This window comes from Cryptomeria japonica, chromosome 9 (assembly GCF_030272615.1).
Source record: "Cryptomeria japonica chromosome 9, Sugi_1.0, whole genome shotgun sequence".
Classification (NCBI taxonomy): domain Eukaryota; kingdom Viridiplantae; phylum Streptophyta; class Pinopsida; order Cupressales; family Cupressaceae; genus Cryptomeria; species Cryptomeria japonica.
Genome location: NC_081413.1, coordinates 188,886,360 through 188,899,223, shown reverse-complemented (window position 1 = coordinate 188,899,223; position 12,864 = coordinate 188,886,360). Strand labels below are relative to the sequence as shown.

The following is a 12,864-nucleotide window of genomic DNA, read 5'->3' as shown; positions in this document are numbered from 1 at the left end:
AGGTGAATTTCGCTCCTGACCCTTCCAAAGGGTCCAGAGCGAAATTCATATTTCCTCTATTGAGCTTCTTAGCTTGACCAAGTTATGAGCTTCTTAGCTTGACCAAGTTAGGAGCTTCTAAGGCATGATTTGGTAGGTTTTGGTACATATTTGCCTTGAAGAGGATTTTTTGGACCTCAAGATGATGAAAGCTAGCCAAAAATGAGAATTTCGCTCCTAACCCTTCCAAAGGGTCCAGAGCGAAAATCCTTATACACCTCAATTTATCACTTGTCAAGACCAAATTCCTAGTTTTTGAGGCATGTGTGGAGGTGTATGTGAATGTTCTAACCTTAGGAGGTGAGTAAAGGTGGATGAGGTGAAGATTTTAGTCAAGAATGAGAATTTCGCTCTTGACCCTTCCAAAGGGTCCAGAGCGAAATTCTTGAAAACACTCATTTTTCCTTTAGCCAAAGTCAGGACCAAGGTGGAGATGCATGAGGAAGGATCTTTGTTTGCCTCCCAAAGAGGGTGAGAGTTGGAAAAGTCAGGAATCAAGCCCAAAACATGATTTTCGCTCCTGACCCTTTAAAATCTTTGTAGCATACATTTCCTTCCCAATTTTGGCTAAGTGTTGGTTTCTAAGGCATGTTTGAGGGTGAATTGATATGTTTTTTCCTGGAGATGGAGTTGATTGATTTTGAAGAACAAGATTTTGGCCTAAAAGAGAATTTCGCTCCTGACCCTTCCAAAGGGTCCAGAGCGAAATTCATCATAAACCTTATTTGTTGCCTTGAATGGACTAGAAACCTTGTTCCTAATGTGGAAAATGATCTAATTTTGCCTTATGAGGTGGTTTGAAGTTTGAAAAGTGAGCAATCTAGCCTGGACTGAGATTTTCGCTCCTGACCCTTCCAAAGGGTCCAGAGTGAAAATCTTCTTGAAGCTCATTTCCTCCCAAGTTTGACTAAATTTTGATTTGCAGGGTATCTTGGAAGGAAGGTTGGACATTCTTGTTGCCTTTGAAATGTTTGAAAGCATTGAAAAATGAAGGATTTTGGACCAAAAAGGAAATTTCGCTCCTGACCCTTCCAAAGGGTCCAGAGCGAAATTCCTAAAAACTCTTATTTTTGCATTGAAGAAGGTCAAGTTCTTGGTCTTTTATGAATTGAATGGAAGGGAGATAGCTTGTCTTTGCCTCTTGAAGATGTTTTGAATTGAAAAAATGAAGAATCTAGCCCAAGTCAAGATTTTCGCTCCTGACCCTTCCAAAGGGTCTAGAGCGAAAATCTCTCTAAGAGGCATTTCTTTCCTTGTTTGGCCAAATCTTGATGACCAAGGCATGTTGAAGGAGAGAATTGACATGTTGGAATCCTTGGGGATGCTTGGAAGTTATGAAAATGAAGGATTTTAGCCAGGAAAGGAAATTTCGCTCCTGACCCTTCCAAAGGGTCCAGAGCGAAATTCCTTATAAGCCTACTTTTTGACCTTTCTTGGACATGAAACCTTGTTCCTAGGGCAATGAAAGATGAAATTCTACCTTGCAAAGAAGTTTCAAGTTGAAAAAATGATGATTTTTGGTCAAGAATGAGAATTTCGCTCCTGACCCTTCCAAAGGGTCCAGAGCGAATTTTCTCAAAACCTCTCTTTGCTATCAATTTTTTGCTAGATCAAGTGTGGGATAAGGTAAAATCAAGGAGAAGTTGCCCCTGAGAGTGACTTTAAGTTGCTGGAAACCATGAAAGATGAAGGAATTGAGCCTAAAAGTGATTTTCGCTCCTGACCCTTCCAAAGGGTCTAGAGCGAAAATCCTAAAAACCATCTTTTCTTCAAAATTTGAGCAAAGTTAAACTTGGACAAGGGTGCGAGAAGTCATTTGGATTGCCTTAGAGTGGATTTTGGTCGCCAAGAATGCATATTTTGAAGCCAAATGAGAATTTCGCTCCTGACCCTTCCAAAGGGTCCAGAGCGAAATTCCTAGAATCACCCTTTGTTCCTTGCAAATCAAGTCAAGTTTTTGGTTTTTATACCCTGGAGAGGAGTGAGGCAAGGTGTTCTAAATCTTGGAGGTGATTTGAAGTTGAAAGGATGGCGAAATAGCCCTAAAACAAGATTTTCGCTCCTGACCCTTCCAAAGGGTCCAAAGCGAAAATCCCAAAAATCTACCTATTCCTTTCAAATTTATGCTAAGTTATGCCTAGACCAAGGTAAAAGATGCCCTTGAGATTGCCCTTGAGTTGATGGTTGTCTCCAAAATTGATAATTTTAGGCCAAAGGAGGAAATTTGCTCTTGACCCTTCCAAAGGGTCCAGGGCGAAAATCCTTCAATCACCTATTTTGCCTTGCAAAATCATGTCAAACTTGGGTTGGATGTGAGAGAAGTGTTTTCTAGCCTTTTGAGGTGAATTCAACTTGAAATAATGGAGGAATAAGCCTAAATTAAGAAATTCGCTCCTGACCCTTCCAAAGGGTCCAGAGCGAATTTTCTCTAAATCACCTTTTTTCCCAATTTTGTGCCAAGCCAAGTGCTGACTAGGGCGAGTTTTGATGGGAGAGGTCCTCAGCAATGATTTTGACTTAGCAATGATTATCAAATTTGAAGGAATTGAGCCAAAAAGTGATTTTCGTTCCTGACCCTTCCAAAGGGTCCAGAGCGAAAATCTTAAACCCACCTATTTTCCTTGCAAGTCTAGTCAAACGTTAGGTTTTCATGGCTTGGATGGGTGCGAGGAGACATGTTCTTGCCTTTTGAAGTTAATTGGTGTTGAAAAATGATGGAAATTAGCCCAAACCAAGGATTTCGCTCCTGACCCTTCCAAAGGGTCCAGAGTGAAATTCTTAAAACCTCCATTTTTGCCCCAAATTTACATCAAGCTTGGTGTTGGTTGAGAATGAGGACGTCCTTGGGCATGTATCTAAGCAAGTATGACCACAAGGTGAGAAGAATTTGAGCCAGGAATGCAAAATTCGCTCCTGACCCTTCCAAAGGGTCCAGGGCGAAATTCTTATGGAGCCTGTCTTTGGAAAGAATTTTAAGCAAACTTCATTTTGATGTCTTCTTGTTGATGATTTAAGGTATAAAATGCTATGTCGAAATGAATTTATTATGTGTCCTTAATCATCTTTTGGGTTTGTTTTGCAGAGGAAAGAAGACCATAACAAGGACGACCTTCTCCAGTCTAGCATCATCAGGGACGACCTCTTCCAATCCAGCATTTGAAGGAAAGGTACACCATCCATCCTGCACATCAAAGACAAAGGAGTTCAAAGCAAGAGTCCGTTGGAGAAGCAGACAGTTTCAAAAGAGTTAACTAAAGTTAGCTTCTCAGCATCATCAAATTGAATATCTACCAAGTTACAAGTGTCAGACAAGGTGGCATCCCAGTCATCGCTCCTCCAGTCGGATTGGTCCACCTCAGCGTGTCTAGATTCAATGTACCTGACTCATCAAAGATGGCACAAACTTCGATGTACCTACTCCGGTTATCCATTGGTCAATTATTCCAGAGAAGACATGTGTCCAAATAATGCAATTATTTCATTGGTCAGAATTAAGTTTGTTGTAACAAACCCTAATTAGGGTTTTCATTGTAAAATCTCGGCCATTGATCTCAAATTGATCTAAGCCATTGAATTGTATTGTGGGCACTATATAAGCCCTGGCTCTTCATTTGTAAAAGCTAATAGTTAGTCAATAGTTGATAGTAGGCGAATAGTTAGCTAATAGTGAATAATCAGTTGATAGAATAGCAATTAAAGTAGAATAGCAAGAGAAGGCAAAGATTGTTGCCAAGATGTTGTTGTAAAAGACTTGTAAAACTTCATTGAAGAAATGGTGAAATCTATGGGTCGATTCAACAATTTGCATGGTCTTTATACTTCTCAGATTTGATTTCATGTTATTAGATGAGTGGAAGAAATGTGTTTGATTGATGGTGAAATTTGTATATCCATACTACTAGCAGTTTGTTGATTGCAGACTTGCCTTGTGTAGTCAACTGGAATCATTCAGCTTAAGCTTAACTTCAATTGTCGCTTCTTCACTGATATGCATCAGCTTGATGGTGTCTATGCCTGTAGCGATGATTTGAACATCATAAAGTTTTCCTCCGAAGATCGCACTAATCTTGTGGAGATGATCCTGGGATGTCAAAACAAGACTTAGTTAGAATTTCATCAAAGATCATTCATTGCTCCTACATTCTTAGTGTCAGAATTAGATCCTTCCCTCGCCCTCATCCTTTTTTCCTTTTTTCAAAAATCTAGGCTAGTGAAATCCTGTGTTCCAGCATTATTCAAAGCAAATCAGACGTTTATTCATCAAGTGTAAGTCCCCTTGTGATTCCAGCAAAATCACATCATACCACAAAGAGCTTATCCACGAGTAGAGAACCTACATACAAGAACCTTGGAGTTGCCTCGACTGATCCTTCAGCGAGATCTTCAGCAGTCGGGAAACTTTGCTCAAGAGAGGATAAGGTACCTTTAGGTATTTTATTCTGTGTTCGCATGTGCATGAAAAACACATCAACAGGTTGCTCAGTGTGGATAAAAATCCCTGAGTTCTGAATTAGTATTCCAACCTCAATTGCAATTAAAAAGCTCAACAATGGTGTCATTTCTTTATCTTCAGATTCGTTTGTTTCTCAAAGAAAACTCTATTGTATTAAGTTAGTGAACGGGCTCTGTGTATTGGTGAATAGGCTGTCAAGATTTTGCTTCAATGGGATTCTTTTACCGGTTGTGCAAGATTGCTTTCTATATTCCAGAGTTCGTTGAAAATCCATCTGCATTTGAAGCTGTCAAAGATTATTCACTCAAGGCATACAAAATGATTCGTAGCCATTTCTTGCTTTCATAGAGAGAAATATGACATATGTAAGAAACGATTGCTGAAATTCAACCCAGGTCAACTATCTCAGGCTAGCCAGGAAAATTCGTGTTAAAGTTTCAACCACCCATCCATTTTTCTTTCTTCTTTTTTGGCTTAACAATTGAATGCTGCTACCAATAATTTATTCAAATAGACTTCAAAATTTCAAATGTGATGGATCAACAACCAACTCAGAATGTTGATCATTTATTTGTTGATCATTTGGTTGTTGAGATGGACTGTCACAACCATGCAATGTACCAACAGCATTTATTGGTCATAACAGTCTATCATGGATAAAGTTCAAAGTTGTCGTGATAGTGTAGGCGTTGCTGTTAGTGTGTAGATCATTTCAATAATCTTCTTGTAGTGAAAGAGGGTTATTTTTTAGTTTTCAAAGTGGGTGTAAAAAGATATCCCTCGATGTATTTTTACATATACTTTTAAAATATAGATATGCTAAATAGCGTTATAAATGTGTTTTCATCACAAAATAAGAAATTCAAGCCTGTATTCTAATTATTGCAATTGAATCTGTATGTTGAAGCATATATGTTTTAACATACAGAAACTTCCTAGGTATTATCATTGGGCAGTTCCTTTATTAAAAGTATACTATCACTTAAAGAACTCTGAGTTTTAAATCTATCTCAAATCAAACAAGAAGGCAATCTCCTGTGGTCATTTAAAAAAAATCAAATTAATTAAAATATCTTCTACACGGATCCTGATCAGTGATACTTCCCTCTATTAAAAAAATGCAGAACAATGCATATGATATCTGCACTTGATACTCAAACCATTTTCTCAGAAAAAGTGTTAAGGAGACAACATGATGTGGAACAGTGGACAATGGCCAAGCCAATGGCATTTGAAATTCCAATCACATCAGAACACAATGTCCAAAGAGCGCCCAAATTCCATTGGGATTGATACGTGAGTATAGCATTCCGGGTTATTTTTTCATGTTCCTGTGCCAAGCATAATCTTGTTTGACTACTTGACACTACAAGCTAAGAGTAAGTATATCAGGTTACCATCGCGATGATTAAGTGTAAAAAGCATCCCTCATAGTTTTGGTTTATGGTTATTTTAATTAGTGTCATTGTTGGGTGTTGGCTCTCTGCAGACAGAGATTTTGCTGAGCATAGATGAGATGTCCGAGGCTCTCATTCATTTTCACTGGATTGGTATTTCAGCTTTGATAGGCATCGCTAATAAAAGTAATAATATATGGTGCAACAATGGTATCAAGCTACTGTACAGTTACACATGCAAATTTGCAAGGTCCCGTAGACATTAAAAAAAGAATCTTTTTTTCATCCAAGAAAGAACATCAGATTATTATGGAAGCAAGATGCTAAATACCAACCGTAGGGTGGTATCAAAATTAAATAGTTTAACATTTGTGAGTCTCAAAAGGCAAATTTACTTGGCTGTCTAAATTAATACAAATCATAGGAAGATTAGATTATGCACTAAAAAATTACTACTCCAAGTTCAGATGGCTTGAGAGGCTCTGTTAGCCTATAGTTGTAAAGATAGTAGTGGAGATGTCCATTGCCGGATTCAAATTTCAGTTCCCTCAAAAATGTAGCATTGTGCATGATGTTAAGTGCATTAAATACATCATAGTCTTTCTGCTTTGCTATGATGAGAGCATCATTTATCAACTGGAAAAGAGGTGTTCTAGTAGACACATTGTAGTAAGAGTAAGCAGCCTTTAACTGAGAATAGGTCTGATTACCGAGAATTGTGGAGGAAAGAGTGTAAAAGCTACAGAAATCAGTAATTTCCCTATTCTCTGGGCTTTCAACCACATAGCTATATACAACATTCTCCTTTGGGAGAAGCCAGTGCTCTACATCATCTTCTGATAGATCAGGGGCCACAACAAACTGAACCAAATAATTCTGAAGAAGCCTAGTGACTGCTGGTACGTCATGGCTATCCATCGACCTGAAACCTTGAGTCGTAATGGTTTCTGGTAATTGATACAATTTTATGGTTTTATTCATTGTCATCCTTGTCCCCAACCTTGAAAACCCCACATCCGTCAGCTTCGTAGGATTCAACGACCTGTGCCAATATTGGCAACTCGCAATGGGTGTCGGTATTACAACACCGGCAGTGTAAGCTGCTTGCCATATGTTTTCCAGAGTGACCCTCCTTGTAACCTCCTTCACGAGTAAAGGGGCAAGCCTCTTAGATCTAAGCTTCTTGTGCACACACAAAAAGTTGATCTCTGCCATATTGAATACATTATCATTCACCCTAATTCTAAGAGGGACTCCAGCTATAAAGCCCACCAGCTTCCTAGTGCCATTAATCCTGACCCCAATATGCCAACTCTTGTAATATCCTGGGGGCTTGAGTGCCCACCTTAAGAAAATCTTAGAGTAATCAAACCTAAACATGTTTTTATCATCTTCCACATAGTTATTAGTGAGAAGATTGTAAACATTAGTCAAGGTTTCCTCACAATCAACATCACAAGTATACCATTCATACTGACTAGGCAAGGTGTAGGGTTCTTGTCTAACTTCAGACAACGGGACGGGTTCCTCTATTGGACCCTCCCTCAAATTCGGATGCCCTCTGTCCTTAAACTGAACTACTGGTTGGGTTTCCCAAAACGTGTGCCTTTTACCCAATGAAATAACATTCTGGAAATTTTTGCTAATCCTCTCAATTCCGTAACTGTTAATACCATTGCCATTTACATCTAAAAATGAAGAATGATTGATCTTGTCTGCCATTAGGATGCTCTTAAAATCAATTTGTTTTCAATGAATTGGAACTCGTGAAAGTGCAGACGGAGGAACAAATAAAATCCTGGCTGAAATATATAGACTTACAGGTATAAAATGAATCGCAACATAGAAATATCGTATACCCAAAATAAAGAAAAAAGAATTAAAAATCTGAGTTTTCACAATTACCTAGCTATTGAAGACTGGTGTGCTCACCCTGGCCAGCCAAATCATCCTACCCTAATTCTCTAAAGCAAGCCTCGAATTTGACGGTCACCCTTGCCTGTCATATGAAATTATATAAATTGTTTCAATAAAAATGAATACTTTTATAATCTAGAATATAGATTTTTTTTATCAATTAAGATATTCATTTTAATTTCTTTTTTGAGTGTAAAAAATCAACACTTTTAAGTCTTTAGTTATATGTTAATAAATTAGCATATTTATATTTTAAAAAATTTATGTACTACCAATCGCATTTTAGCAATGGGTACGTGGAGGATATCTTTGATATTGCATTTAAGTTAGTTTTTTTATCTTGAACAATATATGCAATATAGAAGTTGAGAAAATACAACACCACAGGAGCCTGAAGATCTTCTGATAGCCGAATAACCTGTTACAAGGAGAAGCAATGAAGCAAAATCTGAAGAACATACAAAACACAGAGAATATGCTCAAAAAGAGAGAGCTCAAAATTCACAAAAATATGTAATGTGATTCTTACAATGAAAAGAAAGAACTCAACCTTTAATAGGTCAAGAAACCCTAAAAAGGGAAAACCTAGGTTTGCACATAATAATTAATTAAAACAATTAATTATATGCACCTAAAGTTAGCTTAAGTGTAATAGAGATAAAGGGAACTTAAATAATTAAACAAAGAATGTTTAATTAATCAAGTAAATACCCGAATACTCTAACACCCCCCCTTAAGCTAGACTTAGGGAGAAGCTAAAACCTAGAACAACTACTGAAAGCATGAAAGATGGGTCCCGGCAACAAGGCCTGATCAGGTACCCAAATACAATGAAATCTCTATGAACTAGAGAAATAGAGAAAACCACGTGGGAACAAAACTCTACTCCAAAAAGAGATGGAAAAAATATCACTGAAGCATGAAGACCCTGCAAACTCTATCGAAGAATAACTGCTGATCTGAAGAACATCCACTGAACTAGAACATGACCAGGTAGAGAAGACTGTAATCTGCATGAGTGCCCTCAAATGACACTACTCGAATCAGGAGGCAAATAAGGCAAAACAACTGAAATCGAAGATACAGATGGCATGAGAAACCAAAGCCTGAAGAGCTGATCAATCGAACCATGGAAGCATTAGAACCAACAGGATAAACCTCCCCATAATGCGGAAGTGGGAGAGGGACAGGAACACTGAAAAGGACAGCCAAAAACAACTGCATGACGAAGAACCAAGAACATCAAAGGTGCTGAGACACATCATCATGAGGTGAATGTCGTGGAAGGAACACTCACTTGACAAAGGAAGATGGCAAACAAAGGCAAACATCAACCCCCTCATGGCACTTGATCAACAGTGCATGTACAACAAGACACAAGATATGCAAGATTCCAAGTAAACAATGCATGATGGCACTTTATCTCAGTGCGTTTGCATATATACAATGCTACAATGATAAGAATACTGGAAAAATAGAAACGAGAATCAAAACAAAGACACCCTACTCAGAAAAGAGATCCCAGGACCTGAAACAACCACGATATCCACCAGAGTGCTGAAAAGCAAAAAACTGAATAAAATATGCATGGAGCAGAATCTGGAAAAAAAACCATATTTCTGGAAAGTACACAGAACACGCTTTCCGAAAATATAAAGTTTTCGAAAAACGGAGGTCGGATGCTCATTCTACGTCTCCCGGAGTGCAAAAAAGAGACCTCACTTTGACTGTAAAAAAACATAGTCAAACAGAAAAATTGGAATAAATTACCAACACCATGAGGTCGGCCTCAGAACCAACTTTCCGACGCCTATTCATTCTCGAAAAAATGACTTCGTTTGCCCATTCTAGGGCCCTGGAAGTGCAAAAAAGAAGTCCGACTTTGACTGGTAAAAAACACAGTCAAACCACAGATCCAGGAAAAAAAAACTACCACCACAATGTCCGGCTCGGAATCACCTTTCCAACGCCTATTCGTTCGCCAAATTCTGACTCTGGAGGCACGATCTAGGCCCAAAAAACCAACCCCCTCTCAAAAAGACTAGAGAGGAGGGGCTGGTGGTGCTCTGGGCGGAGGTGGCGCTCGGGCCGAGCGAAGGTGGTGCTCAGGCCGGGCGGAGGTGTTGCAAAAGCGGAGCGGCGCTCGAGCTGGGCAGAGGTGGCGCGGCCCGGTGGAAGCGGCGCTGCTCGGGCGGTGGTGGCTTGCCGGCGGGGCGGGAGCGGCGATCGGAGCGCCGGGAGCGGCGCCGGAGAGACACGCCGACGGGAGAGCACGAAGTCGGAGCCGGAGGAAAGTCGCCGGAGCCGAAGCGGGGCGGGAGCCGGAGGAAATGCAGCGGCCGGCGGGGACTGGAGACGGAGCCGGCGGCGGCCGGAGAAACAGCAGCGGCGGCCGGAGGCCGAAGGCCGGACTGACAGGTCTGACAGTCCGGTACCCTGCGGTACCCCCAAACCCCAAAAAAAAACTTTCCCAAAAAAATTTTTTTTCTTAAAAAGAAACAAATCTCCCTTTTTTTTTTTTTTCACCTTTTTTTTTTTTTAAAAACAAATTTCGGCCTGCATGCCGTAAAAAGGCAAATTTTTATTTTTTTGAAATTTTTTTTTCTCGATCTGCATGCCAGGGTCGTACGGCTTAGATCTGAGAAAAAAATTGCTCCCAGAGGCTCAGGAACCAAAATAGGTCGAATTTTATATGACCATAGGGGTTTTCAGGCCTTCTGAGCACAATGGTGTGGTCCGTTTAGGCCCAAAGTACTCAGAAAAAAAGCTCAAACCCTAGGTACACAAAAAAAATTCCTGAAACCCCAGATCTGCTTCCAAAGCCAAAAATCTCAAAACAAGAATAGGTAGCTGCAGATCTACGCTCTGATACCATATAGGAGTTGAGAAAATACAACACCACAGGAGCCTGAAGATCTTCTGATAGCCGAATAACCTGTTACAAGGAGAAGCAATGAAGCAAAATCTGAAGAACATACAAAACACAGAGAATATGCTCAAAAAGAGAGAGCTCAAAATTCACAAAAATATGTAATGTGATTCTTACAATGAAAAGAAAGAACTCAACCTTTAATAGGTCAAGAAACCCTAAAAAGGGAAAACCTAGGTTTGCACATAATAATTAATTAAAACAATTAATTATATGCACCTAAAGTTAGCTTAAGTGTAATAGAGATAAAGGGAACTTAAATAATTAAACAAAGAATGTTTAATTAATCAAGTAAATACCCGAATACTCTAACATGCAATTGACACAATAATGTTCCTTTTTGGTACAAGTTAATTTTGCAAACTATATTTAACTAGAAGTAAGTAATAATACAATAGTATTAGGAAGAAGTGAAATTATCCTTTTGTAAAATTTGTACCTATAGAGTATGAAAAAAGAGATATAATCAGAATGCGAAAAATTGTACAACTTTTGTTACATGCTTGATTTTTTAACATTGATTATTGAATATTTGTAGATTTAGTATTTAAAATAAATTTAAATGAACTATTTCTTGAATGGTTTGTATGTTTAAAAAGTATAGATTTAATGTATACTGTAATGCCCCGCCAGGAACCCTAAAGGAAAGCAACACAACAAGGCGACTAAGAGGCGCAATAATTTTTTTTTTTAAAGATTAAATAAATTAATCATAACTTTGCACAATAATTAACATAAGCGGAAGACTAACGTTTACATCCTAAAGGGTTACCAACGGAGATTACTTCTAAATAAGACCACATCACAATATTAATCCAATCATCCATCTAAAATTAGAGAAAGCCAATAACGATTAAATAACTCATATTCATAAATTGATCTCCAAAAGATAGGCTTAAAGAATTACAACATATATACTTCCAATGATTCATTTATACATATTAGGAAAGATAATTGAAACAATATACATCCCATGAACTTAAATTACAATATTCCATAAATTACATGACTTCCATAGAACAATAAAATACAAAGGTTACAAGTTGTTGATACAATGACCACACGGGCCTCAAAGGTACAACCTCAAGAACATAAGTGCTACACGAAGCAAGAACCAAGATGCACCGGCGAAGCCAATCCTCGCGTGAAGGTAGGAACAAGATATCCGATGGGAAGTGGCACTACCACCCGACCATGTGATCCCGTAATGGAACCACCCCACTGTGCTAGGAGATAGCGGAAGACCCTCAAGCAAGCAAGAAAAGCACAACAGTACACATGACTCCGCAGTACACAAGTGACTCGACTCACAAAACACTAGCGACCCTAGAGAGAGAGTGTCATCACATGGCTTAAGATGGTTACCCTAGGTAGGTCTCCATAGGTCCCGGCCCCCATCATGGGTTATCCTGGTAACCTCTCCCGAACCCCCGGCTCCATCTAAGCATCATGCGGACCCTACCATCCTTTCGTGAAGACAAGGTGGTAGGTTTGCCATTCCAGGCCTTCCCAAACACCTTGAGCCTATACAAGCACTCAACCGTGTACGGGGTACATTATCTTAATTATATTAATAACTACCCACCCCCTAAACAAATTATTAGGTTATCACTTAATAGCTGACTTTCGAGGGGTTATCCTGCCATCCACTTTGGGTGCGGCCCCCGCCCGAAAGCCACTCTCTCTACTAGGTCACTAACTGGATAAGACTATCTATGAGAACTCTATGGTGGGCTAACAACCATAACTTATCCAGACATAACACAGGTGGAGGACTCACAGCCACAAACCTAGGGTTGACCATTAAGGACATAACACATAATAGCCCACTTCCTCAAGGTTTGAACATCGACACCTGACTAAGGGTAAACATTGACAACATAATGACCATTTTAAACATAATGCGACGACATTAAAACAACTAGACTGCAATTATTAAAACACAAGATCCTACACAAGCAATCTTTCTTTGAGCAGTCAACATTTAAATCAAATTAAACAAATGTAAATATCGGCTAATATAAAATAATTCCAAAATAACCACTATTCGTCGAATACAATCATCATACAATTATTTTACAATATTTGGATAACAACGCTAATATCAAATTTAACCTAAACTTTCCTTT

General features: G+C 39.0%; 1 protein-coding gene across 13 annotated transcripts in view; it reads right to left on the bottom strand.

Annotated features, from left to right (window-relative positions):
- Window positions 1-7,902, bottom strand: part of LOC131038358 (glycylpeptide N-tetradecanoyltransferase 1-like) — a 73,984-nt gene extending 66,082 nt beyond the window's left edge. For 6 of the 13 annotated variants that reach the window (XR_009358945.1, XR_009358946.1, XR_009358947.1 and 3 more), the window contains exon 1: window positions 7,795-7,902. Coding sequence is in view for 6 of the 13 variants with exons in the window: in XM_059211286.1 (XP_059067269.1) it covers window positions 6,600-7,611 (1,012 nt within the window). In the remaining 7 variants the exon portion in view is untranslated. The other 7 variants (XM_059211286.1, XM_059211287.1, XM_059211284.1 and 4 more) reach the window with 2 other exon arrangements.
- Window positions 7,903-12,864: the final 4,962 nt, after the last annotated feature.